The sequence below is a fragment of the Pituophis catenifer genome, unplaced genomic scaffold (genome assembly GCF_029215685.1).
Source record: "Pituophis catenifer annectens isolate HBS135680 unplaced genomic scaffold, rPitCat1.0.hap2 SCAF_13, whole genome shotgun sequence".
Taxonomy (NCBI): Eukaryota; Metazoa; Chordata; class Lepidosauria; order Squamata; family Colubridae; genus Pituophis; species Pituophis catenifer.
The window spans coordinates 24,351,395-24,379,137 of record NW_027256893.1 but is presented as its reverse complement, the minus strand read 5'-3'; the positions used below and the strand labels follow the sequence as shown (position 1 = coordinate 24,379,137).

General features: G+C 45.6%; 1 protein-coding gene across 1 annotated transcript; it reads right to left on the bottom strand.

The window, feature by feature from the left end:
* Positions 1 to 129: 129 nt before the first annotated feature.
* Positions 130 to 27,743, bottom strand: CIBAR2 (CBY1 interacting BAR domain containing 2). The gene is made up of 9 exons (XM_070952933.1): positions 27,700 to 27,743; positions 11,949 to 12,183; positions 10,829 to 10,897; positions 9,978 to 10,079; positions 5,963 to 5,968; positions 4,623 to 4,727; positions 3,418 to 3,531; positions 2,277 to 2,381; positions 130 to 382 (listed from the first exon to the last, which is right to left on the bottom strand). The coding sequence occupies exons 2-9, from the start codon at positions 12,162 to 12,164 to the stop codon at positions 254 to 256; spliced, it is 846 nt and encodes a 281-aa protein (XP_070809034.1). The 5' UTR covers positions 12,165 to 12,183; positions 27,700 to 27,743; the 3' UTR covers positions 130 to 253.

Here is a 27,743-nt window from a genome sequence, read left to right as displayed (position 1 = left end):
GGGGACTAGAAACCTGCACGCTTGCAAACCCTTATCTTACGTGTATGAAAACCAGCTTTTGAAAGTGTGACCTCCATGGACACTTCCCAAACGAAAATAAAAGGATGCACTTGAAAACAAAGGCTTTTATTGTGATGTCAGGTTTGGGGGTGCAGAACAAGGAGAGGGTACTGAGCTGGAGGAAAAGCTTAAAGGGGCAAAGAAAGTTGGCCGAGGAACAAAAAACATCTAATTTCACGAATGGAGAAATTCGTCAGGGGGTCCTGCTGGCCACCTGCCAGATCTGGGGGTGCTTAGCGGTGCTGAAATCTTGGGTCTGCTCTTCTTCAGATCTTCCTTCAGTCTCCACAAATGTCAGTTTCTGGAGTGTGCTAGGGACACTCTAGAGGTGGGCAAAGAGAACCATGGTTACATTATGTGAGCACAAGCCACGATTGCTGTAACGATCAGTACGAAGGTCGTGTTTTGACCAGTGATGGGATTTCCTCCCCCACCCCAAAACATCTCATCTCATGGGCACCCCACGTTGGTCAACGGCTCTTCTGGGTAACTCCACCACTCCAGTAGGTCAGATTCCTGACCTGCAGTACAGGTAATCCTCGACTTACGACCCCAATTCAGCCCAAAATGTATGTCGTTAAGTGAGGCATTTGTTAAGTGGCTTTTGCCTCGTTTTACGACCTTCCTTGCTATGGTTGTTAAGCGAATCATTGCAGTTAAATTAGTGACGTGGCTGTTAAGCGAATCTGGTTTCCCCATTGTCAGAAGGTCGCAAAAGGGGATCACGTGACCCCTGGGACACTGAAACCGTCATAAATATGAGACAGTTGCCAAGCATCTGAATTTCGATCACGTGGACATGATCATACTGCAACGGTCGTAAGTGTGAAAAATGGTCATAAGTCCCTTTTTTCAGTGCCGTTGTAACTTTGAACGGTCACTAAACGAACTGTTGTAAGTCGAGGACTACCTGTAGCTGACTTGAAGCCACTACCTTAGATCTCAAACTTAGATCTCTTTTCCTCCACCCACAACCTGGTTTTGTAACCTAAGATCTACTTGCTCAACCATAAATCTAAGTCTGGGCCCTTGCTGAAATTAAGATCCCGCCATTTTGCAGGCATTTCCTTCTCCTGCTATGGGAAAGGGGCCTGTTTTTCTACCTCAGGACTGAGGACTTCTTTGGAGTTTGTCTCGGTGGAGATTTGGGGTTCAGGGGGTTGTTGGAGGGAACATAATTGTGGGGGGAGCTTTCCATTGGGCACCCCACCTTCCACTGCTGTGAAACAGTCCTGCTTTTCCCCATTCCCCCCATCTGGAAAAAGCCCCCTGAGGAAAAAAAAATCCCCTCAGAAGGGCTTCTCTTAGAATCCCATGGAAGTTGGGGGGGGGAGAGTCACATTTAGTCCTGAAGAGAAACCAAAGACCTGATTCCTTCCATCCAATTGAGTCAGAGAGGGTTAAAAACACAAAATTATTATTCTTCACTAGCTTCACACAACCCCACCCGTAATCTGGATGGAACAATGCTGGTTTAACAGCTTTAATTCTGGCTTGAAAGCTTTCATTTGTGGGTCTACTCGGGAGCAAGCATTGGCTCCTAGTAGGCCTTCTTGCCAATCAGCCTTTGATCAGCAGCAGCTGCCGCTGGGTGGAGACCAGAAACCTGCTCCAAGCAACCGACCAACATCGGTAAGAGCTGCTCTCCTCATTCTTTAGACTGCATTTCTTGGTGGGACCTAAGACGGTTGATGATGGTTTGTTTCCTGGGTCTGCTTCTTGTTCCTTGCCCTTTGGGGTGACAGTTGACTCCTTTTTTTCCATAATTTATTTTTGCCCTCTGGGTTTTTTTCCTGTGACCCACAGTGTAGGCTGTACCTACACAATACCTAGTCGTCTTGTTCCAAAAGTGCTTTTTCAAATGGCAACTGGACTTTCTGGTTTTTCTTTGAAGACATTTCGCTTCTCATCCAAGAAGCTTCTTCAGCTCTGAAGAAGCAGCTCTGAAGAAGAACTGAAGAAGCTTCTTGGATGAGAAGTGAAACATCTTCAAAGAAAAACCAGAAAGTCCAGTTGCCTCTTGAAAAAGTATCCTTGGGACAACATGACCTGGGTGATGGGAGAACCTCCATAAATACCTAGTCTTCTTGAACCTCTCTTTGGGTCCTTGAAATGCCAAAATGCGTCCTTCTGCCCTTTCCTGGGGATTTTTCTGTCCCCACAGTAGTCCTTCCTCACGCAAGGCAGGTTTTGGCAACCAAGTTGCCTTTCCTCACCTGTGCTCCTGTGGACCATGGAAGGCTGGAGGTTGGGTTGGTGGCAGTGGCTGGTTTGGAGTCAGGGAACCTTCCGGAAGCAAGTTGTATTTTTGCTCTGAAATCCTGTCAAGGCAAGAATCTCATTTTGAGGAGGCCAGCAGAATCATTGGAAGGAAGAATCCCACTTTTGAACCCTGGGGAATTCTGGGAGTTGAAGTCCACGTATCTTAAGAGTGGCCAAGGTTGAGAAACACTGATCTGTATGTTGGGAAGTTCACAAGAGGTTAGACGCCCAAAGATGGTTCATAGTTTGGCCATATTGATTACACGCTTGAACCTATAACTACAAAGTCTCCTGCTTGAGAAGATGGTTGGACTACTATATCTCCAGGGTCCCTTCCAACCAGGGGTTAAATGCTACCGGTTCGCACCGGTTCGGGCAAACTGGTAGCGGCAGTGGTGTGTGGTTTGGCGAACTGGTAGCGGCGGCAGTATGAAGCTCCGCCCACCCGCTCAGACGTCGTTACTTCCTGGTTTTAACCAGGAAGTAACCTGTTTTTGACCCTCTGTGCATGCACAGAAGGCTTTGCGCATGCACAGAGGGTCCAAAATCAAATGTGATGCACGCGCACACAGTTCCAAACTGGTAGGGAAGATAAGTAGATTTCACCCCTGCTTCCAACCCTATGATTCTATGGCCTAACATCAAGGAGCAAGGATCACTTTGGATCAGACACTCAAGGTCTCTCCTACAGTAGCTTCTACTGAAGATAAAATGAGGGCGGGATCTGCCTTTGTACACCCCCTTGACCCTCTTAGAGAGGTGTCACATACAGTAGTTCTCAAATTGTGACCACAATTGAGCCCAGAGTTTCTGTCATTAAGTGAGACACTTGTTCAGTGAGATCTGCCCCATTTTCCGACCTTTCTTGCCATGGCTGTTAACTGAGTCCCTGCAGTTGGTAAATTAGTCACACGGTCGTTAAGTTGAGAACTACCTGTTTAAAAAATTCCCAATCGGGAACAATGCAAACCAGAATGGCTCCCCTTTTGTGCAAATGTTGACGATGGAAGTTTAGCAACTTTGTGCTGTTGCAGGAGTGACACCAAGACCCACAAATGGACACCACTGAGTCTCTGTTTTCCCACCATTCGGTACCTCAAAATCTTTTTCTGAATCGTAATTTTCCAGAGTTTGGAATGCTTGGGAATAAACCTCTAGAGCTTTTGCATGGAACGCCATCTCGATGCCGATGAAATCCAAGAAGATCTTCTGTAAGGCAAAGAAGCAGCAGGGCCACGAAATGTGAGTCTCGGTGGTCTTTTCAATTCCCCTGACAGTCTCTTTGTAAATAACGTCTGGCATATTTGAAAGCGTCCGTTTTCTCAGCTTCACTAGAACTGGACTGAATAAGTTGGGAAGTGTCCTTTTCCTCCTGAAGTTTGGTGAGCGAAAATTGATCATCTCTCTATCCCCCACTCTCTCTTTATCTATCTATCTATCTATCTATCTATCTATCTATCTATCTATCTATCTATCATCTATGTATCTATCTATGTATCTATGTATCTATGTATCTATGTATCTATCTATCTATCTATCTATCTATCTATCTATCTATCTATCTATCTATCTACTATTCTCTCTCTCTCCCTTTCTCTTTCTCTATCCATCCCAGTGCTACAACAGATATGTATATTTCTTTTCAGTGTTCCTGTTTGCAATTTCCAAGTTGCCAATTGACAAGAGCTAGTTTCCTTTAGCAGCTACACTAACTTCCTGTTGGTGAAAAGAAATGAAGCTGAATATTGAATTTTTTATTCATTCCCCCCCAACAATAGTCAAATCCAGTAATAATCAAGCATTGCAGTATTTATGATTAGGTCAATACGTTTAGGTTAATTATAGCAATATGGATTTTTCTCAATTTTTATGTGAGACTTCCCACAGGGGTCTATCATGCTGTTTTTGTTGTACTATATTATGTTCCATTCTAATCCTTTGCAGAAGGCAATTAAAGGCAATATTTGATGTTTTATAAGCTTCCCAGAGTAATTTTGGAGTTGGGCGCTCTTAATCAAGATTTTTTTTAAAAAATGATATTTTTCAGTAAATAGGATTCCTCTAGGTCTGTTTGCTTAATATAATTTGCAATTTTAAAATGCAGCTATGATTTTTTTTCTATTTAAAAAAAAATACTCTCTCTGTTGCTCTCTGGGTTTATATTGTGCATTTTCACAAGGTTGTACCCAGCCCCATCTGGATATGCTTCCATTTGGAAAAAATTGGGACTTTAGTGTCCACCAACTGCACAAATGATTAAGAGTCTTAAAAGCTTTTGAAGCAGAGCCTAAACACATTACCTGGATATCTTTTAACTTCTTCCTCTGGAATTCATCTACGGTCTCTTCAAGCTGTTGAGTGGTCCGGCTTGCGTCCACCGAAGCTTTGTGTGCTTGAGACTCAACCTGGCCAAAAAGGAGTGGAAGATGGATGGAATGGTTGCCCAGAAACCCAGGGAGATATTTATGGGGAAAGTGATCACATCATCATGACTTTCCCCATCGATGGTACTGAGCAACATGGAAGATGCAACATGGTTTTCCTAGCATCTCTCTAGATAAGCGTAGCTACTCTGGTACAAGGAAGCATCTCAAGGGCCTTGGCCCTGTCTCTTTTTGTGATGGGTCAAAAGCTTGACCTTCCTTCTGAGGACATCCAACAGCCAGGACTTTTGAGGGCTTCATAAGGAGCTTCCTCACATCATATAGGGAAACAGTTTGTTTGGTGTGGTTTCAACAGGACTACATCACTTTGAATGATTCTGGCTTGTTCTTAGAATATTGCTAAGGAGTTGCCCCATCTTTATTTTGAAGTGGAAGAAATACAGTACATATTTCCAATTCTTAGCATTACTGGAGTTAATTTTATACGTATGGTTTGAAACAGAAGCGAGTTCTGGATCAAATATCACTTTAATCCTGCTAAAATCTCTCTCGCTCACTCTGTAGCTGGATTATTGCATTAACTACAGTTTGATTTGAGTGTTGTCCATTAGACAAGCCATGATGGTCTGTGTCACATAGAACACAAAGCTTTACAAAGTGACGTGACTCTATTCATGACTGTCCCTGCACTGTGGATTAGGAGTGGGTCATCTCAGTCTATATCTGCTCCTTCGCTCATGAACTTACATGAACGATAGAAAGTATCAGATGGGATCAATTTCCTGGGCCCTCATACAACCTCTGGAGAAAATGTGCAGAAGACATATTTTGTAAGAGCGCATTTAAATTACTTTGCTTTAGCTCCCGAAAGAAAGGCAAATGCTTTTTCATGGATTGATTCAAATTTGAGACTTAGTGGTGTCTTTTGGCCAAGTCTACTCCAACCTGATAGCCCTCTAAAAGTTTTGTCTGGAGATTATTGAAAATTCCCATATCTAGAAGGGGCACATAAAGTTACGGAAGAATGGCAGCATCTGCGTTACTTGGGGAGTCTTTGGGCATGTCTCCTTATTGAAAAAGCATTTTCAAAAAGAAATCGTTGAACTTCTCTTGTGAATATAACCTTGTGGGACACTGTGTCCAGTGGAGATGTATTCTGGAGAATGGCTCTTGTATCAAGGATCTTGATCTGTGTCTTTATTTTAACGATACTGCTGGGTCTTTGGTGGTCTTCTACAAGAAAAGAAACCCCTTACCTGTGACTGAAGATGATAGTCAAGGAGGCAAAACATTGAACAGGAAACAGAATGTTTGAGTATTGAAACTTTTTTCATCGTAGCAGTTCTGGCTGTGATAGAATCCGTCTTACCAAAGCTGGGCTAAGCCATCACTGAAATAAATGGTTTCTTTAGAACAAACTCATACATCATGCTTTGCAGTGTGCTGGTTCTTTCAGGTAGCTCATACAGTTGATCTTTGAGGAGAGGAAGGAAGACTAGATCAGAAACAGCTCCTCCAGGGTCCTTTTTATGGGTAACACTGCCTTTGAACTGGTGTCTGGTCTCTTCCGAACTAAAACGGATAACATTGATCAAAGAAAGATAAATTGCAGAGAACTTGGCCATTCGGGGACTTCAACACGAGGGGGCAGCCACGTCCATGAATCTGTCACAGGAAGATTCGCCTGTGGAGCTTGGATGGAGAAACAGCAGGAGGAGACATTTCTGGGGTGGGGGAGGCAGAAGAAGGAGTAGAAGGTGGGGAGGTCATCTGAACAAGGATAGTCTGAAATGAAGGGAAACATTTGGTGAAAGGAGAACGTAACCACATTTTGAAGAAAGGAAATGAGGGGCTGTAATTGTGTGGGCGTGTGGCTCCATCTGGCTGTCTACAGACTTTGTCAAAACATGGGAATGAATCCCAGAGCGAGCAGATTCAGAGCCCACGGTCGAAGCTTTCTCTGGTAATCCAGAAATGCTGGATGTTCCTTGCATGGTCATTTAGAATTACGGAGCAGCAGATTTTGCCCCTGAAGACCAAGCTGAACTGTTCCTCTGTAGAGGAAGGAACCAAAAGAGATGTGGCTGAAAAAGTGTAGTTGGTATTCCAGGATCTGTGAGAATGGGATGGGAGGAGGCTGTTTTTCCTGCTCCTGAGAAGATGATGGTGAAGATGGCAGAGGGATGACCATGAAGGCATCCAGAAGATGCCATGATGCGGAAGAAAGAAGCTCAGGGAAAAGAGACAGGAAGAGATTCTGGGTTGGTTTCCTACTGCCTCCTGGGGGGAAGGAAGGAAGGAAAGATGGAAGGAAGGAAGGAAGGAAGGAAGGAAGGAAGGAAGGAAGGAAGGAAGGAAGGAAGGAAGGAAGGAAGACTTGCAAGATTCCCCTATTGTAACCTGATGTTTTCCAATTTAAGCAACTTTAAGATGTGAGGACCAAGTGGGCTGGGGAATTCTGGGAGTTGTGGTCCCCAAATCTCAAAGTTGCCAAAGCTGGAAAACACTCAATAAATGTCAATCAAATAGAATTCAAGTCTTCCTGTTGAATCTATTCCTGATCTAGTCTATCTCACCAAACTGCTAGATTGGCCCTAGGAAAAGAGAACATGTTGGTTTATCAGGTGTTTGCTCCTTTCCCATCCAATAATGATGGGTAATCCATGCCACCATGTCTCCCTTCCTGCTCTACCGTCTCCAGGTGTCTTTCTCCCTTTCCCTGTGTTGTTATTTAATTCATGCACCTTTACTTTGTACAACTCAAGATAGTGTACCTAATACTCTCTCCTCTCCTGTTTCCCCCACAACGGGCAGGTGTTGAGTTATTGAGGGGTTGAGACCAAGGGGCTGGCCCCAAAGTTAACCACCTGGCTTCCGTGCCCAGAGGAGAAACAGAGCAGAACTCACTTCCTCCTGATTTCTAATCCGACATCTTCACTGCTAACACCAAATTAGCTCCTACCTGCTCTGCCCCCTTCCAGAGGATTTTCCCAAAGGACTTGCTACCTTTAATTTTGGTCTCTCTCTCCCCCTCCCTCCTTCCCTCCCTCTCTCTCTTCCTCTCTGTGTGACTCTCTGTCTCTCTTCCCCCCACCTCTCTGTGTCTGTTACTACAGGAATTTGGTTCTTCAATATCCCGCTTAAAATATCTGCAGGAAGAAGCATGATAAAAAAAAAAAAACAATTAAAAAAAATCTCTCAGGATTATCCTGTGGTGTCTTTCCCCAGCAAGATTTTATCCTCCCACCTCCCGTAGGTTTAATATTTCATGAAAGAAGGTGACTGCCATTCTCGCTGGCATTTTAAAGATGTGGATGCTAAGAAGCTGTTTTGATGACAATCGCAGGCCCCAAGGAATTTGCAGGAAAATCTTAAGGTTTTTTTATCACTCTGAAGGTGAAGAGGGAGAATTTTGATTGGCTTCACAAAAACAGGCTTGGAGATAGATGTTAGGAAAACAACTAGTGTTTGGGGGGGGTTATCTTCAGTTATCTCTGTCTTGTGTGTGTGCTTACAAACCTCTTTCTGAGCCTACTGCATACATGCAAAGGTTTCCTGGTCTCAGCCTAATAACCATGTTCCTCGGCTAAAATCTAGAACAGCAGAAAGCATCTGACTTAACTAGGATTCTGTTATTTTTAATCCCTTGTTTTAGCTTTGTAGCCCTGCGATACATAAACATGGGATGGGGGAATTATTTAATTTGCATCCGGATGTAAACGTATTTAATTTTGCATTTCAAATTAGAATGCAAATCCAAAACCTAGTTAACGTGCGGATTTAGGTTTCCTCAAAGTATAGCTGTTCGGTTCAACATAATAAATTGTAATGTAATGTGTGCAAGGGAAGGTTGCAAAAAAAAAAAAAATGCATATATTTATGAAAATGTGGCACAGAAGCATTCCTGCAGAGATGAAATTTGAATCGCCAGGCAACATTGCAAGCAAAACAAAAACAAAAAAAAACAGCAGTTTGGAAAAAGGTGAACCAAGGTGCACCCATTATTGTGTGAAGGTTAGGAAAGATCTGGCCAATTCAGACGTGGAGCAGAATTGAAAAAGACCCTGCTTGACAATATTTGCAAAAAAACGAGAAACTAAAACTGACAACCTGCCCATCTGCGAGTGAGGTTTGGCACCTCTGGGTATTAAACTATGTCCCTGTGGTTTTTCACTCGGCTTCTCAGGGCTGCTGGTAGCAATCTAGAGAAATGAATTGTCTATTGACATTCCTCGTTTGAGGGATATTCCCACCCACCCCCCACGTCTGTTTCCAATCGTTTCGGCTGCTTTGTGGATAGTTTTCGGAAGAAATCATTTTGGTAACACAAACCTCCCTCGGCAAAAAAAGAAAACTCTTAAGTTGGGCTTCTTGGTCTGGTTGTCCTTGGGAAAATCTGAATTCAGTGATTTTGGGGTATCGGGGAGACTGGGGTATATTTGGTCTCTGGGGTCCACGCTGGAGGTGGTTGCTGGATTGATGGCAGACCCTCCCCCCACAGACCCCTCATTCTCTGCACTCCACCCTTCCATCCATCTTCTTGGTTAACATATTGATGTATAGGTAGCCGTCGATTTGCAATAATTTTTTCTGTTGCTAAGCGAGACAGTCGCAAGTGAGTTTTGCCTCATTTTATGACCTTTCTTGCCACAGTTGTTCAGTGAATCATTGCGGTTGTTGAGTTAGTAACACGGTTGTTATATGAATCTGACTTCTCCATAACTTTGCACTGGGACTCTGAAACCATCATAAATATGAATTAGTTGCCAAGCATCCGAATTATGATTACAGGACTGTCAGGATTCTGCATCGGTCATGTGTGAAAAACAGTAATAGGCCACTTTTCTTGGTGCCGTTGTAACTTTGGTCACTAAATGAATTGTTGTAAGTCCAGGACTACTTGTATCATTGTCCTTGTGTTCCTTTTTATTGTCTATTTTATGGGTTCGATTATTTTGCTTCTGTTTAAACCCCTTTCATTTTCTTCATTATTACGGTATTCTAAGCCGCCTAGAGAGCCCCACGGTGAGATAGTTGGCAAATAAATTTAATAAATAAATCAGTGTTTCTCAACTTTGGCAGTTTGAAGATGCGTGGAACTTCAACTCCAAGAATTCCCCAGCCAGCATAGCACAGCATCGCTGGCTGGGGAATTCTGGGAGCTGAAGTCCACACATCTTCAAAGGTTGAGAAACACTACAGTAAATAACAGTAAATACATTTGCAGAAGCCAAAGGAGAATTTGACCCAATTATGCTCAGCCAAGGATACAATCATATGTTGATTGGAGGGTGCCTTGTGTCTGGTTTTCTCCAGCTTCTCTAGCTGCTTTATTTCAGTCTTCCGGACTTTGCTGAAATTTTTAATCTCGGCCTGTCGAAGGCAAGAAAGGAAAATCTGTGTGGCCACAAAGAGGTGATGCAGCTCAATATATCTGAGGGGCGTCTTTGCAGATGGACATGTTGGGCAAGCCTGGTTTGTAAGCCCAGGCTTTGTAGTTTGTTGAGTTGTGTGAATTCAAGCAGCTATGGTTGATTCAACAAAAGTGGTTAAGAAAACCAGGGTAAGGAAGGAACTGTGGTTTGGAGTGCAGGGCAAAAGTCAGTGAAAAGTACATCTTCAGTAGAAGAGAATATTTGTAGCTCAGGGTTGAACGGTGGGCTCAGAGCCAACTAGGTAATAGCATCAATGCTGGGAAGGAGGGAGGTGTGAGGAGAGGAGGACTGTGTGGTCCTTGGTGCTCTCTGAGCTTGGTTCTTTTCTTGCAGATGTCTCATGACCTGATTAAGTTACCTAGTTTGGATCATGAAACATCTGCAGGAAAACAACCAAGCTCAGAGACCACCAAGGACCCCATAGTCTTCCTCATCCTCCTCTCCACAAACCTCACTCCTTTTAGTGCTGATGGGTTATGAAATATCTGCAAAAAAACAAGTTCAACGAGCATCAAGAACTTACATATTTCATCACCATCACTGCTCCATCCTTGGACCTTCTGATTAAGCAGGATGGGGGGAATGCCCTGAATGATGCATTCAGCTCAGCTCTCTATCTGGGCCCTGGTTCTGCTGTTGTCAGCTCGATGCAGGGGTGCTAAAAAAAAAGAGAGGTGAATTGCTTACCTTGGCTTGTTTGATGAGCACTCCATACACCTTGAGAGGCTCAACGACCTTCTGTTCCAGCCGCTCCACCTAAATGAGAAATTGCGTTGGCCACTATTCAGAGGTCGCCGTCCACCGGCGGACACTCTTGAGTGACGTCCTACTAAAGAAACAGCTCAGCAGTTGGCTCACGGCCTCCTCTCTGCACTGCAGCTTGCTACTTAACAGCTGCACTCCAGATGTGTCACGCCAAAAATTGGCTGGGAACTTTGGCAGTTGTGGTTAGAACAGTCTAAAGTCATATTGCTCAACACTGGCTACTTTAAGCTAGGTGGACTTCAGCTCCCTGGCTGGGGAATTCTGGGAGTTGAAATCCACAAGCCTTAAAAGTTTCCAGGTTTGGACACCCCTGTTCTAGAGCCATATTGCTCAACATGAGCTACTTTAAGATGGGTGGGTTTTGGCACCGGAAAAATTGGCAAAAATGTTTAAAGATAAATCAGCTAAATGTTGGAAATGCCATCAGATACCAGGATCATATTATCATATGTGGTGGACATGTCCAGAAGCAAGAAACTATTGGGTAAAAATTCAAACATGGTTAGAGGAAATGATACAACTACATATTGATTTAAAACCTGAACTGTTCCTATTGGGTATCTTACTGGAGAAATATAGTAAAGAAAATATTTATCTGATTATACATGTAATAACTGCAGCGAGGATAGTATTTTCACAAAATTGGAAAGCAGCGCACTGAAGACGTCTCCTTGAATGGGGATGAAACGTTTGCAACCAAATTGGAGCCAAGCTCAGAGCTCAAACCAACAACATAATTACCAACCCGAGCTACTAATATTCAAAGACATTTCAGTACATAATGGATTTCTACCATGTTTCCCCAAAAATAAGACTGGGTCTTATATTAATTTTTGCTCCAAAAGATGCATTAGGGCTTATTTTCTGATTAGGTTTTATTTTTGGAGAAATACGGTACTAAATGCATCCATCTGGCTGATAATCTTAACTGGGGCTTATTTTGGGGGTAGGGCTTATATTACGAGCACCCTGAAAAATCATGCTAGGGCTTATTTTACGGTTGGGTCTTATTTTCGGGGAAACAGGGTATTGCCAAATTCACCTCTGCTTGCCTGTAGTCCTGTACTTTGGCCAGATCCTCGGCGAAATTCTTCATCGTCGTCCGCAGCTCGGGATTTTCCGTGTTGGCATAGTCGATGAGCTTTTTCACCAAAATATCAGACTTGTCCCGAAGTTTGGCAGTCTTGCGGGTATAAGCCGCCATCAGGCTGCAGAAGCTGCCGAAGTATTTCTCGGCATTGGCAATTGTGGTCTCCATGATCTGCACTTGGGTGTCTCTGGAACAGAGGAACAAGACATAATTTTATTTATTTTTTTAGCTTGGATTTATCTGAAACAGGAAGTAATTTCTTTTTTAAAAATTTTCATTATCTGTCCAACTTCTGGTAATCTTCAATTTACGACCACAATTGAGCTGAAAATTTCCACTGATAAGGAAGACAATAGTTATGTGAGTTTTGTCCCATTTTATGACCTTTCTTGCCACGGTTGTTAAGTGAATTCCTGCAGCTGTTATGAATCTGGTTTCCCCATTGACTTTGCTCATCAGAAGTTTGCAAAAGGGGATCATATGACCTTGGGACACTGCAACTGTCATAAATATGAGTCAGTTGCCAAACGTCCAAATTTTGATCACGTGACCCTGGGGATGCTGCAACGGTCATAGAAGAGTGAAAAACGGACATCAATCACTTTCTTCAGTGCTGTTGAAACCAAACGGTCATTAAACGAACTGTTGTAAGTCAAGGATTAACTATTTATTTATTCATTCTTTCAACTTATATGCCACCCAATAACAAGATTCTTGTAGAGTTACATGTTTGTCACTTGAGATGGAGGCTGGCATGGCAAGTCAAGACCAGGCAACTGACCGTTGGTGAAAACAGGAAAATCCATGAGAAATTGGACACTGGCCATAAAGTAGGAAGGTTGGGGCTACAAGTTGACCATGGACCATCCATCCATGGAGAATCCCTGATCTAGAAGTAGATGAGAATGAAATCCCTCCTGCTTGCAGATCTTCCGTAGATGGTTTCCTCCAGATGTGGCTTTTTCTGCTGCCCTCTGGAGGGGAGCCATGAAGGCAGCTTTGGGGTGGGGGGCTGCTGTGGGATATCTGGATTCAGTTGACTCCCATGTGGATGTTTTGTTATGGAGGGAAGGGGTTTTTAGTAGCCGCAGAATTTCCAAATAATGAACATAGTGTATCCATGGGTCAAGACGAAAGAGTTTTGACCTTAGTTGCTACCTTTTGTCATGTATAAGAGCCGTGGTGGCGCAGTGGTGAGAATGCGGTATTGCAGGCTAATTCTGCTGACTGCCAGCAGTTCAATCCTGACTGGTTCAAGATTGACTCAGCCTTCCCTTCTAGTAAAATGAATATCCAGATTGTTGGGGGCAATATGCTGACTTTGTAAACCGCTTAGAGAGAGTTGTAAAGCACGGTGAAGCAATATATGCCGTAAGTCTAACTGCTATTGCTATATTTTCTCCTGTCCTTGTGCCCAACATTTTCTTCACAACTCTCACCTTTCCTTCTGAACCTCCATTCCCCAAATCATGCACTAGGTCTTGTTGGCTTCACAACTCTTCTTCTCTCCTAGTGATTATCCCAGGACAGAAAATTCAATTCTTAGCTCCTTGGGGCAGATCTCAATCACCTATTGCCTCCATCGATACTGCCCTTTTAAGTGACAAAGGCACCAGAGAGACTTCCACCAGAAGTTCAGCCTCCCACCGCCAGATCTTTCTGCTTGCACAGAAAATTCTGCATCTCCAACAAGTAACGCTTAAGCCTGTTTTGCAAGAGGGAACCTTTTTAATTAGCGTAAATCCCCCTGTCTTACCTGAAAAGAATGACATTCATGTTTGCAGGGGAACTTAGCTGGTCTTTGCAGCAGGGAACACGGGGAAGGCTGCACCCTTGTCTTCACAGGTGCTGCTCCTGACCTGGTTGGTATGGCAACCCCATCAACAAAGATCTCCCCAAGGGGAAGGGAGTGGTTTCCTTGTTTCCATGGATCACAGATTCTTGGAGGCAGATAATTTACTGAGCTGGGCTTGACTGAATATTTGTTTAAGACGGCGCACCATGTGGATCAACCCTGCTGGTTTTTTGTTTTTGTTTTTTGGTTCTGCTTGACTTTGTCTGCCGTTGACCAATGTGAAAGTCCAATCTTGGTTCCCGTTTGTGGGCTTGGTTCCAGATGGCCTCCTGCATTGAGCAACGAGTTGTTTTCAATAAAGGAGAATATCTGTAGCTCAGGGTTGAAATGAGGGATCCTGGATGATCTCTGAGCTTGGTGGCTTTCTTGCAGACGTTTCATGACCCAACTAGGGAACATCATCAATGCTACTGAGGTTCCCCCACCCCCCCACCCCAAAGGTACAAGGTCTCAAGGGAGCAAAATGACTCCTGATAAAAACAGAGCAGAGGGAATGTTAAAAGCATCAATGGAAAATTCTGGTTCTGGGGGAGAAATTGGGCTCACATCTTAGCAGGTTTAGCTCCTGCGGTTGGAGGTCACGTTTGGCCCGAAGTACAGAAAGATACTCCCCTATTTGAGGAACTCAATCTCTCCCCTCACCACCTTTTGGGATGAAATGATAGGGTGGGATAGAAATGAAATCTTTGCGAGCTGTGAATCTTGAGATTGGCTTCACACATGCAAGCCAGTCTTGAATAATAATGCAGAACAAGAGAATTGGAGACTCCTTTCTCCTCATAGGGATTTGGGTCAATGATGGCCTAAACTGGGGCAGGTCTCTAAGGAGGAGGGGGGAGTCAAACAGGTCAAGCCACAGCCAGCTGCTCAAAACTCATCTCTTTTTGATTGCATGGAGATATAGAGGCCAAGGGTCTGGACTGAAGGGGCAGGAAGAACAACTGCTACCAAGACAACAGTTAGATAACAAGGACAAGCCATTCCCCATTTCACCAAAAAATTAAAGGGAGGATGGAGAAAGCATATTCAGACTTGGAAGGTTCTGTTATTATTGCTTTAAAGTAAAAGTACTGTCTTATAATGCCTTGGTAAAACGAAACTTGGAATATTGCATCCAGTTTTGGTCACCACAATATAAAAAGAGACTCTAGAAAGAGTGCAGAGAAGAGCAACAAAAATGATCAGGGAAGCTAAAGGCTAAAACATGCAAAGAACAGTTGCAGGAATTGGCTATGTCTAGTCTAGTGAAAAGAAGGACTAGGGGTGACATGAGAGCAGTCTTCCGGTATCTGAAGGGTATCATAAAGAAGAGGGGGGTCAACTGAAGGCAGAACAAGAAACAATGGATGGAAACTAATCAAGGAGAGAAGCAACCGAGAACTAAGGAGAAACTTCCTGACAGTGAGGACAATTAACCAGTGGAACTGCTTGCCACCAGAAGTTGTGGTTGCTCCATCACTGGTCAGCCATTTGTCTCAAATGGTATAGGGTCTCCTGCTTGAGCAGGGAGGTGGACTAGAAGACCTCCAAGCTCCCAACTCTGTTAAACCTACATTACATTGGTTTCCTAATCTGACCTGCCTTGAAGGGGGCTGACAGAGAGTGGCTGCTATGTTGACTTTTTTTTTTTTTTGGCAACTCTCCCCAGACACTCCTGACCCTGGGAACACCAGAGAGGGGCCTTATAAAGAATCGCATCCCCTCAACTCCAGCAATTCTGGAACCAGGAGAGGGCGGCCAAGAGCTTTCCGTGCAGTGGTGGTGGTGATGATTTTTGCCCTGCAAAAATTGTGGGCAAGAGCTAAGGCTGGAAGGTTGCTTCCCCCACCCCCGACCATGCAGTATGCCCCCCCCTCTGAGAATTGGCCTATGCATGGCTAATTGTCAGCCAGGTGTCAAGCATGGATATTTAAAAGGATTTGTAGGAGGAGAGCTGGGCAGAAAATCTGGAGCAGTTGCTTGCATCTTTTCCAAATGCTGCTTCAAGGACGTCTGTTTTTGTAGTTAGCAGCAGTCCAACTGAACTCGAAGGACCCTGCTGCCCCTTTTTAATTCCCTGGATGCCATTTTAGGACAAGGAATATGCCCCGTTCTCCAAGGTCCAGCCATGCCCAAATCTTGGGAAATACGCTACAGCAACTCCTGGCTGGGACCTTCTGGCTACCAGCTGAGCCTGTGCCGGAGAGCAGCTGAAGGAGCAGTTAAGGCTCCAAGGGAAGTCGCAGCTGAGTCTAGATTGGAAGGAAGGTCTTCCAGTTTGCAATTTATCTGCTAATCTCACTCTTGTCAGCTGAGAACAGGAACAGTTCCTCTTTACAAAAACAATGAAGCTGAAAACAATACCCTAATCAAGGAACTGCCAAGGAGAAAAACCGCACCCCACCAATGTGGGCGGGGTAAGCTACTGTAGATAAACAGGGAACAAACCCCACACTCACCAGCACCGATGATGTTCCCTAGTTGGGTCATGAAACGTTTGCCAGAAAACAACCAAGTTCAGAGAGCACCAAGGACCCCAAGTCTTCCTCCTTCTCCTCTTCCTCCATTCCACCAAGTCCACTCTCTTCTAGCACTGATGATGTTCTTGAGTTGGGTCACGAAACATCCGCAAGAAAACCACCAAGCTCAGGGGGCACCAAGGACCCCCATACTTCAACCCTGAGCTACAAATATTCCCTTATACCTTTGGGATTCCCTTATATTGGAGTTCCTAGTTAGCTCAGGGTTTCATTGTGTGAGCAAATCGCCAAGGTTCTCTGAGGCTGGCACTCTGACAAACTGCCCAAAACTGCAATGCGGGCAATGCCTTATTGTGTTGTCACTGACCTGTTCAAAATATCGGCTGAGGAAACGGCTGATGGGAAACAGCTTTCCTCCCTAGTACAAGGGAGCAAGAGAGGAGAACGTGCCTCTCACCTCTCCAGGTTCCCAAATGCATGCAAAGTTACAGCTAAAGGGTGAAGTTCCAATTAGTTATTGACTATCTACCAGCTAAAACCCTCCCCCCCCTTTTGTGTATGCCAGGTTGGACTTCTTGAGAGACTGTGTGTGTGTGTGTATGCACACTTCCACACACACACACACACAGCGTCAATCCAGCCTGTATGCACACCGCCTCCATAATCAGTCAAAGAAGAAAACGTTTTAAACCCCATCTACGAAAGGATTGCTCTGTGTTGCTGATATCCTTGGGCAAAAAGTCCCGGGGAGGGAATGCTTGTATCTGCAGGCTGAAGGTTCTGATTGCTGATGTGGGTTTTCTGGATCTTAAATCCAGGCAGCGTCTTAGAGAAAACAGGGCCCCCCCATTTCTTCTTGATTCTGTGAGTTGCAGAAACCTCAGTGGCCTTTTTGGGTTTCAGCAACACAATCCAAGGATTGATTGTATGTGCCCGGGGAGATTCTATCTTCAAACATCTTAGGAGCATACTTTTAAAAAAATCAGCCTGGTTTATAAAGCAAACAGTTAGGAGATACCCTGCTTTGTGGGCAATTAGACTCATGGAAACAACCCAGGGCGAATTCGGAGGGAAGCCACCAGTTTACAGTGCTTATCCACTCAAAACCTTCCCTTCTGCCTCTGTCTGTCCTTGTCTGCCAACACATTTTAGCTCGTTGAGAAAAATGTAAGGTTTTCTCAAAGCTTTTATATACCCCGATAGTTCTCTGCATAGACATCTTGCCATCAATTTGAGGGAATCAAGACAGGCTGCTTTGGGGAAACTGAGGGCTGTATTGGTGACCTTATGAAAACTGGTGTCTTTTTACTAGCACCCAATGCGGATGTTCAGTTTGCTGATTTCCACTGGAAGATCCTCCCAAGGAGGTAGATTCATCAAGAGGTTGGTGTGCAGTTCCCATGAGGCCCAACCCCCATGGCCAGTGGTGACCCAGGATGATGGAATCTGAACACCTTTTTGGGGGAGGTTGGCCGTTATGACCCTACCTGGCCTGGGTGAGAGATGTCTTTCTTTCATCCTTCTTTGATGAGTTGAAGAGGGATAGAGAAGATCTACTACTCCAGAAGTTGATGAACTAGCACTGGGAGCATCAGAGTTGGAAGGGAATTCTTCTAGTCAGGAAGATGGACTAGAAGACCTTCTAACTCTGATGAGGTTCCAATTAGATTGCTCCTGAGCCAAGTTACTTCAGGCACGGAAGTGGCACTGGACGTGGGGGGATCTCAAATATGAAATTTAGGAACAACCTCCCCATCTTGGTCTAGTCATTAAATTGGTGGACAGTTACGGCCATCTAAACTTGTAGTCTATCCAACATAAGAATCGTCCCTGGCAGAATTTATCTTGAAGAGAAGATGCTGCGAATTGCATCTTTTTTTCCCCTCTGTCTAAGGACACAAACCTCAACGGATCTTTCGGCAGTGCTCAGCACATAACAGGCGTGCGTGCATGTAGGTATCCAAGGTAAAAATCAATCCAGCTGGAAGGAAAGAAAGCAAACAAAAGCAGAGGGCCCTTTTCATTCTCTTTTCTGGGAGGAATAACTGCAAAGCTCAGCAGTTTAGTGCTCCCCGTGCTCAGATATTTGCAAAGCAAGACAGGTTAGAAAACACAAAAGAGGCGGGCAGCAGCACAATCACTTGGCAGCCGATTTGTGAAATGTGCAAGAGAAAGGGCATTGACAGATGGGAAGCTTGGTGGGGGTAGTTATTTTCTCCCCTTTAGGGCAGGGGTCTCCAACCTTGGCATGCTGGCTGGTGAATTCTGGGAGTTGAAGTCCACAAATCTTAAAGTTGCTAAGGTTGGGGACCCCTGCTTTTGGAGAACTCACAGGGGGGTTTCCAATATGGAAAAGGTTCATTCTGGAGCCTCCATCAAAATTCCTTGACGGCCAACGCAATTGCACCATATAGGTCATCCTTGATTTACAACTGGGATTGCCAAGTAGTTGCAGCCAAATCATATTCGACTTTGTGACCTTTTCCCCAGGGTTGTTAATGCGAATCACTGCAGCTGTTGAGTGAATCATGCAGTCCTTAAGCAAACCGGTTTCCCCCGCTGATTCTGCTTGTTTGAATCCGGCTGGGAAGGCTGCCAATGGTGATGACTTGAACCCAGGATGTTGCAGCCATTGTAAATTACATGCCAGTTTGGGGAAATTCTGGGCGAGGAAGCCCACAACATCTTCAAGTTGCCAAGGCTGAGAAACTCAGGCTTAGATGAATGCTGCCGTTCTCCTCCTGTCCTGTTGGCACCCCGAAAGATCCGGTGGGTTCCCCATCTGTCCAAACCCCACGTCTGCTGGTGGTGGGCAGCGCTGAAGACTCGCTCACAGGTGTCCTTCCTGGAAAGGGATGCAGCTGTAAATAGACCAGGCACCCTGGCTCGCTTTGAAGAACATCCAAAAATGCCATCAGCAGATGGGGCAGAAACCAGCCTCGGTGTGGGAGGAGGGAGGAAAAGGCTATTTTAAGGCTGTGTGTGTTTATACAACACCCTTAACTTTGTGATGGAATTAACTCACCCCAAAATGACCTGGGGCGGGAGGTGGGGGAATCAGCCAAGGTTTTTTTTTGTGTTGGTCCTGCTGAGTTCTTCCTTTCTACCAAGAATACCTTACTGAAACGGAGATGTTTGGTGTTTTTGGTGGAAGGAGGGGCTTGGAAATGCAATGAAGGGGGGGGGATTCCTGTTTGCTGAACGCTCCCGCCAGCCCCTTCTCTCCTTTTTCGTTTGACGGCTGCTGTAGCACAGAATGTCTCCGAGAACTCTCTGCCAAGCCCAGCACGGGGCCTTCCACACACCTGCCATGGCACACGATGCCAGGAAGACCTGCGTGACCTCTCCATGATGAGCAAGGTGTGTTTTTGTGGTCTGTTCTCAACACCTGGAAAGGCTCTTGAAACGGCTGGCTGGCTGGCTGGTGCAGCTCCAGCAAATGGGAAGAACCAGGCTGCTTACACAAGACGCCTCTGAAAAGGAGGCTTGCTTTGAAGTGGCTCAACTTTTGAGGGCTGATGATGTGGGCTTGTTTGTTTGTTTTGCAAGGAAGGGGACCCCTTCCCTAGAGAAGGCCCTTTAATCCATCTGCCCCCAGTTACGTCTTCGATGGGCTGAGAAGTTCAGCAGGAAATAGGAGGGTAGGTTAAACTTCAAAGGACCAGAAGAATTTTGAAGGACGTTCTCGGGGCTTTCGTTTGGCCGGATTTGAAAAGTTTGGCCAACCCAGAACTTGCACCCTGTGATTCCTGAACTGGAATCCAGCCCCCCCCCAGCATTGTTTGTTACAAGATGGGCAGCAAATAAACCCAATAAACAATTAAATAAAACAAACTAGACTTCTGGGCAGTGTAGCAAGAGGCAAAAGCATGCAAATTCTGCGTTTGCTTCGCCTGGCAAACCTCCTTTTTCTACAGGATTACAGATAAGCAGGAGGTTTCCTCTTTGCATCGTGAGTTGCTTAAGGAACACTAAGTAATCACATGAAGGAGTGCCCGATTGCCAGCGTAAATCACGGCAGGAATTTGAAATAGGCTAAATAATCTCTCAGGGTGAGGGCCATTAGATCTATCTTAAAGAACCTACCTCGCAGCTACGGTATTTATGGATTATGCAGAAGTAACTTTTCCTTGCTTGTGTTCACTTCTGCCTTTCCTTCGGAGAAGGGTTTCTCTCTCATCACCTTTAACTTCTGGAAATTCAATTTTTGTCTGGACTTCATCTCCCAGAATTCCCTAGCCAGAGTGAGGAATTCTGGGAGTTGAAGTCCCTCCATCTTAAAGTTAAGAAACACTCATTTGGAGCGAATTTCAGCATGCGTTCTGACCCAATTTGTTGCAGGGGCTAAATTTCATTTATTACATTGATGTCGCCGCCCAGTTTATCCCCACCTGTAGGGTTATTAGGAATCCGTTCATTTTTTGCACAAATTAAGAATGGGAAATCCTCAACGGATGGGAGACTCATCATAGGCTGTAAGGTCTCTGTTGCTCACAGATGAGCAATGGAGTTGGAACTGAGGTTGGGTGATGAGGGATGTTCATTTCATCCAAATATCTATGCCATTAATTTTGAGATAAATTAGGGGGGGAAGGCTTTTGAGGGGGGTGGGTGGGAAGACAAGCCTTCAGGGCTACCGCAATCGCTCTCGGCACAGCAAAAGTAACATTTGTTGTTTCGTAGGGCAACCCAAGGAGGGCCTGGTCTGCCCTGGACCACCGTTTTGCTGCTCTGCATTCTTCTCTTTCATGCTTTCTATTAAAGTTCTCCGGTTTTGACAGATTGCAGATGGCTTAACTTAGGGCTGGGCAGTGGGACAGAAAGCAGCTTTTAGGCACCCTGGAATGGCATCCATCAGTCATGGGGACAGATTCTTCCAAAGGCTGCTTCAGCCCCCGGGGGTCTGCAAAGCTGTTTGACTAGCCATCAAAGGGTCGGTGCTGTTCTGCATTACGGCATCCACCCTCAGCGCTTGCAGGGGGGTGGGGGGAGTTGGCAGGGCTTCTCCCCATCTTTTGGCCGGGGGTTGTGTTGATTTTTTTACCCCCCTTTTGTCCTCCTCGCAAGGAGAGGCGGGGAGTTTCCTTCCAACTGAAGTTTGTGTCTCCACAGGAGTAGCAAGACTTGTCAACAGAAATGAGCACTGTGGGTGTGTTGTGGGGAGGGAACACAACTGCAGGCCAAGCACAGCCAGCTACGCACTTCCAAGGGTGTCTCCCTTGGGCCTCTTAGACTGGGGAAGCACAATTTTCTTTTACCTGCTATAAAAGTCTCCACAGCTGGAGGGGCCAAGTTGGAGGTGACCCAAGGTGGTTCTTTGTTCTGATAGATCCCATAACACCAGATGAGGGCAATATAGGCTGAAAAACAGCATTTAATATATATTTATTTGGTGCCAGGAAATCTCTCTCTCCCTCGGTGGCACAACCGTTACAATCTCTGCTTGTCCTTTACTATCTTAGTCAATCGCAGCTTCTGGTTTGGAGTTTTAGATTCTGTTTCAAAAAAATAAAATTAATTGGTAGCAGTGTTTTGTTTTGTTTTGCTTTAATTTCTACGCCGCCTTTCTCCGGAGACTCAGGGCGGCTTACAATGGGTTAAGCAATAGCCTTCATACTTTTGTATATTTTATACAAAGTCAGCTTATTGCCCCCACAAACTGGGTCCTCATTTAACCTACCTTAGAAAGGATGGAAGGCTGAGTCAACCTTGAGCCTGGTGAGATTTGAACTTGCAGTAATTGCAAGCGGCAGATGTTAATTACAGTGCTTTAGTCCACTGTACTACAGGCTCTTTGAACTATCAAGCAGTTTGATAGTTCCTGCTTGGAATAAAAGGATGTTGGTTGGAAAAGGTGTACTACCAGACTTCTGGTGTTGTGGCCCAGCAGATTAACACATTCCTCCTCCTGCAATGTCCAGTTGCACACATGTATTTATTCTTTGTGCATTAATGGCCATTTTTTAAAATTTCAAACAAATCCATAGCATGGACATTCAAAGCTGTCCTGTGTGGGTTGGCTGAAAAACATCATGTGACTTTTTATTTTCCTCTTATGAAATGACTTTATGATTGTTGCAGATCTTGACAGTTGATTGATTAAAACTAATAATAATTTGGTAGGCCCAGCTATCCAGCTGTTCTAAGAAGTTTCCTAGAATTATGTTTGTAAATTCTGGGGTGTTGACTTTAATTATTCAATATTGCAATTTTACAATGTGTACATTTTTATGTCTTAAGCCGCATATCTTCCAGAGTTTGTTACAAAGGGACCAGAAAATAGAATATATAAAGCAGTGCAAATCTTGCTGTGCTGACTTTGAAGCTGTACATTCAGTGGCAATTGTTCTGAAGGGTAGCTGTGGCAGGGAACAGCAACTCTTTAGGCTTGGAAGCTAAGTAGGATCGGAAAGGGTTCAGAAATGGATGGGAGAAAGAAATCCCAACATGGCAGCTAGACTGAGAAACCAAGAGAAATCCTGTTATTGCCGTGTCACTGCCAAAACAGCTATGTGAGTTCAGCAGAAAAGTTACTCAAAGCAGAGGGTTAGATCCAGTGGTGGGATTCAACCAGTTCTCACCACTTCGGGAGAACCGGTTGTTAACTTTCTGAGCAGTTTGGCAAACTGGTTGTTGGAAGAAATCATTAGGCCAGAGAACCGGTTGTTAAATTACTTGAATCCCACACTGGTTAGATCACTCCCTGGGAACACATCTGCAACTGTCCATGGTAGCTTAACTTCTCTACAAGGTTCTTCTTAAACCCTCAAAATAGGATATGGAACAGCGTAGCAAAACTGATGTTGACCCCTTGGCCAGCTGTGGCTACCGGTATGTATGGAGAGAGCTTTCTTAGGACGGCCGAGTAAGTCAGAAAGAGGTTCTCCTTGACTTAGCGTGGTGTGTAAACCATTACGACTCGGCTTTTTGTGCACCGCAGGTTGTTATGGCTCATTCCGCAGAGCATGGTTTTAAAAGACCGTAGCTCCGTGTAATAAGCGAGACCACCCACTGAGTTATGGATATGGAATTTCAAGTGTTGACATTCCCCCCTCCCCCTACACACACAAATTAGCTCCTTTTCTACTGAAGTTGTGTAGCAAATGCACAATCAAATGTCATCTGCAGAGGCCTTCGGCGTATCAAACAACGGATATTCAGGATATGCGAAGTTATTTATTCCTCTGATCCATGCCTGGGCGAACCGTGATGAAGGTAGCCCTATTTTTAGCCCTCTGTACTAAAGCTCGCTGTTCTTCCGCCGGTGGTTTAGATGTCTTCTTTGACAAGCTCTCGGTGGCTGCAGATGGGACCTCGGCCAAACCTGAGATATGAACCTTGGGGCAATTAATGGAGACATCAGAAAGTTTTCTCCAGCAGTCGGAGGGATTTATTCCCTTGGAAGCGGATCCTAATACAGTTCAACAAAGAAATTGCAGGAGTCGGTTGGGATGGAAAGCAGATTTGGGGTTTTAGAGGAAGCATCCAGCTGGCCTGGCCAGGATCGCAAGATGTCGGGAAATGACTGGCACCTCTTTTAACAACAGCTTGTTCCCGGGGGGAGAGGGACGGGGAATTGTAGGTAGGATTCACTCTTTTCCTTCTCTCTCTCGTTTGATCCGTGACCCGAAAGGAAACACAATGTCTTGGGATGCTGTTCTTGAAGAATATTCTGCAGAAGCGCCCAGGGAGAAGATGCGTAGCTGCTCTGGTCGATGGCCAGATAATCTGGTCTTGGGATCCAAAAGGAACCCTGTGGATCTCTTTCCCGTTTTGCTTTGTCTCAAGAGAGCTTCCAGGGTTGTCTTCTACAGAGCTGTTCAGTGGCAAGGAAGGGGGCACATTGCCCACGGGTCTTGTCAAGGAGCAAGTGTGAGCCCTCCCAGAGGCTTTCAAGCCAGGTCTCCCACCAGGAAGCTGTTTGGGGGTGATGGGTGTTGTAGTCCAGCATTCCTGGAGGGTCAGCTGGTTAAGAAAAGGAGTTGCCATTTGTAGCAGTACCAAGCTGTGTTTGTGCTGTCAATGCTCTCTATCTATTCTACATGTCTGCCTTCCCTTCCTTCCTTCCTTCCTTCCTTCCTTCCTTCCTTCCTTCCTTCCTTCTTTCCTCCCTCCCTCCCTCTGGCAGACACGATTTGGGGCATGGGCCCACATTGCCAAGATAACAGAACTTTTACGGAGAAACTTTTACAGCCTAAATGGTTAGCCTCGTCCATTCCTGGGGAAGGTTCCCTTTCTTTGCAAACAGAGGAAGCCTGAGGCGGTCAGGGCCATCATACTGCAGTGGGGGAGTGGGTGGGAAGGCGGTAGGCTGCCTCTGGGGCTTGGAAGAGCCGGCCTGGACCTCAAGAGAGCTGAAGAGCAGGGAGATTTCTCTGAACAGTTGCCCGCTGCTCTCCCACTTCCCTCTCCCGACCTTGAAGGATGTTGGCGGGTGTCATCGCATCAGCCTTTCTCCAGCCGCTGAGAGGTGTGTGTGTGTGTGTGTGTGTGTGTGTGTGTGCTGTGTGTGGGGCTGGGGGTGTGATTCTTCTTCCTGGGGTTGGCTGCCAAGAACAACAGCAGACTCCGGCAGGTCGGCGCAGGAAGGGAACGGCTGGGAGCTGATTTGTAGCGGGAGCTTTGGAGATGCACAAACTCCCCCTGAATTCTCCCCTCCCCTCCCCTCTCCCTCTTCTCCCCAATGGCCGGCTGCCAACACCATGCAAAAAAGAGAGAGAAACCCTTTAAAATAAACTTGTCTCTGGGTTTGTTTTCATGTCACTGAAGTGTGGGAAGAACAAAGCTGAGCTGACATATAATTTGGGGGGGGAAGAAGCCTGGGGACCCCCTCCATCTTGATCATGTCCCAAGACTTTCTGGAAATGCCGAGTCCACGCAATTCCCGCCAGTGAAGTGTCAGGTCCAGGGCTGTGCTTCTCAGTGGCGCATCAGCACAACATACAGGTAATCCTCAATTTACGAGCACAACGGAGTCCAAAATTTCTGTCGTTAAGCGAGACAGTTAACCGAGCTTAACTGAACTTGGAGAAGTCATCTTTTCTCTCCCTGCCATCTCTTGATCCTGGTTTCCCACACATCAGTCATCTATTCCCACGTCTTGCCTTCCCCTTCTTGGGCTCCGATTCTCAGCCTTGGCCCCTTTAAAATGGGTGGCCTTGAGCGCACCTGGCTGGGGAATTCTGGGAGTTGAAGTCCACCCACCTTAAAATTGTCAAAGATGAGAAACACTGCTTGCAAAATCCGGTCTTCTCCTTTCCTAGCTCTTGCGGCCTCAAGGTTCCCCTGACTGGCTGGCCATTCCGTGACATCACAGCAGTTCATCCAATCCCCATCAACCGGTCCAACTCTGCATTTCTTGGACCAGTTTGGAAAAAGAGAAGCAAGCAGTCCCTGTTCTAGCCTGCCTGTTGATAGAGATGGAGCCAAATAAAATTTAATCCGATAAAGTTGTATCTCACGTCCTCTCCACTCCTCCTATCATATTGTTTCCAAGATGAAGGAATCCCAAGGTTCCAGAGGAAGGTTGGAGACCTTCCTTTTTCCGTTGTGTTTCTGGAGGTTATCTTTTCCAATCTTGGGGATGTTCTTTGCAATGAGCAGATTTCTGGACTTCTTCTGCCATGAGTAAAAGCTTGGCTGTCTTTAAGGGAGACCTCAGCCAACTTTTTCCCAGTAAAAACTTCCACCAATTCTTTCAGGACCGTGCCAAAGAAACTCTTGGACAAAATTCTCACTCTACAGCTACCGCCAGGCAGGGAAACTGCTAAGGCTGGAAGGATTTCTAATTTCCTTTCTTAAAATTCATTATTTTTTTGCTTTCGGTAAGCGCCAACTGAGCAACAAATTGCAAGCGTCCCACATGAATTTATTCCTGCCTGGTCCTTTCTGAACAATTTGTGTGCAGTTCTTGACTTACAACTATTCGCTTAGCAGTCCTTCCAAATTACAATGGCACTGAAAAAATACCTGGGCTACCGCAACATTCCCCACAGTCACATGATCAAAATCCCATCGCTTGGCAACTAGCATGTATTGAGGACAATTGCAGCATCCATGGGTCACGTGATCACAATCTGCGACCTTCCCAGGTGGCTTCCAACAGGCAAAAAGTCAGGAAGGGAAGTTGGATTCTCCGCCAAATCCCCGTAATGAGCCCTGACGGATCTTAATGGAGACTAAAACCTACAAAAAATGGTTGCAGGAATTGGGTTTGGCCAGTCTAGAGAAAAGGAGGACTAGGGATGACATGATAGCAGTGTTCCAATATTTGAGGGGCTGCCACAAAGAGGAGGGGGTCAAACCTATTCTTCAAAGCACCAGAAGGCAAGACAAGAAGCAACGGATGGAAACTAACCAAGGAGAGAAGCATCCTGGAATTAAGGAGAAACTTCCTAACAGGGAGAACACTTAAACAGTGGAACAGACGTTGTGGGTGCTCCATCATTGGAAGTTTTTTTAAAGAAGAGACTGGAAAACCAGAGATCTGACTTGGAACCATCCCCACGGGATCCGTCACAGATGGTGGCTTCCTTCTGATTCTTCAGAAGCTGCTTTTTGGAGAGGAAGGGTCCAGTCAGCCTGTGTCTGAAGCTCAGCTGTCTCCAGCTGGCTTGAGCTCAGACTGTTGTTTGGAACAGGCCGAGGCTTTGCTTGGGGTAAAATTAGCCTCTGACCAGGCCTGGGGAGAATGTCCCTTTGCCCTGGGGCGGACAGCCCAGCCTGCTTTCCGTGGCTGAGTGGCACCACCTGTGCTTGTGTTGCCCTTCTGCTCCCTCGCTTGCTCGCTGCAAATGTCAGCACCTGTTTGCTGTTATTTCCCCCTCCCTCCCTCCCTCCCTCCCCCTCCCAGCTCAGCTTTCTGCCTCAATAAATATTAATGGGCGACCTCGAGGCGACTTTTTGCCCGACCGAAAGGTGCCCTTTGGGGGACCGCTCGGCTTCCTTTCTGGAGGCCGCCGCTCTGCTCCAGTTCTTTCGAATGGGATCTATGTTAAGTACAGCTTCTCGGATGCTGGCTTGTTATTACAGCTGCTGGTCAGGCCCAGACAGTGAGGCTTTTGCCTTCGGCAGGGGTGTTGGGTTCAACGGGAAGGGTTTAGGTTCAAGGACTGACTGTCCCTTCCAGGAGCTTCAGCCAGCAAGGCCAGCGGTGGGGATTGTGGGAGCTGTAGTCCAAAACCTCTGGTAGGTGGCAGAGTGGTTTAGATCTGCAGTATATGGCCCATGGAAAATATATAGCCGCTTTTCACCAGCATGTACAATATTAGCAATAGAAATGCAAACTTTCCACTGAGTTTAGAGCTGAAAGTTTGCCTTAACTTCAATATAAGTAATAAGCAGACAATTTGTGACCCGTTGGGTGATTGTTTCAGACATATTTCCTTACCTAAACAGAGAAATGGAGACAGGCAAAAAAGCAGCGGGGATTAA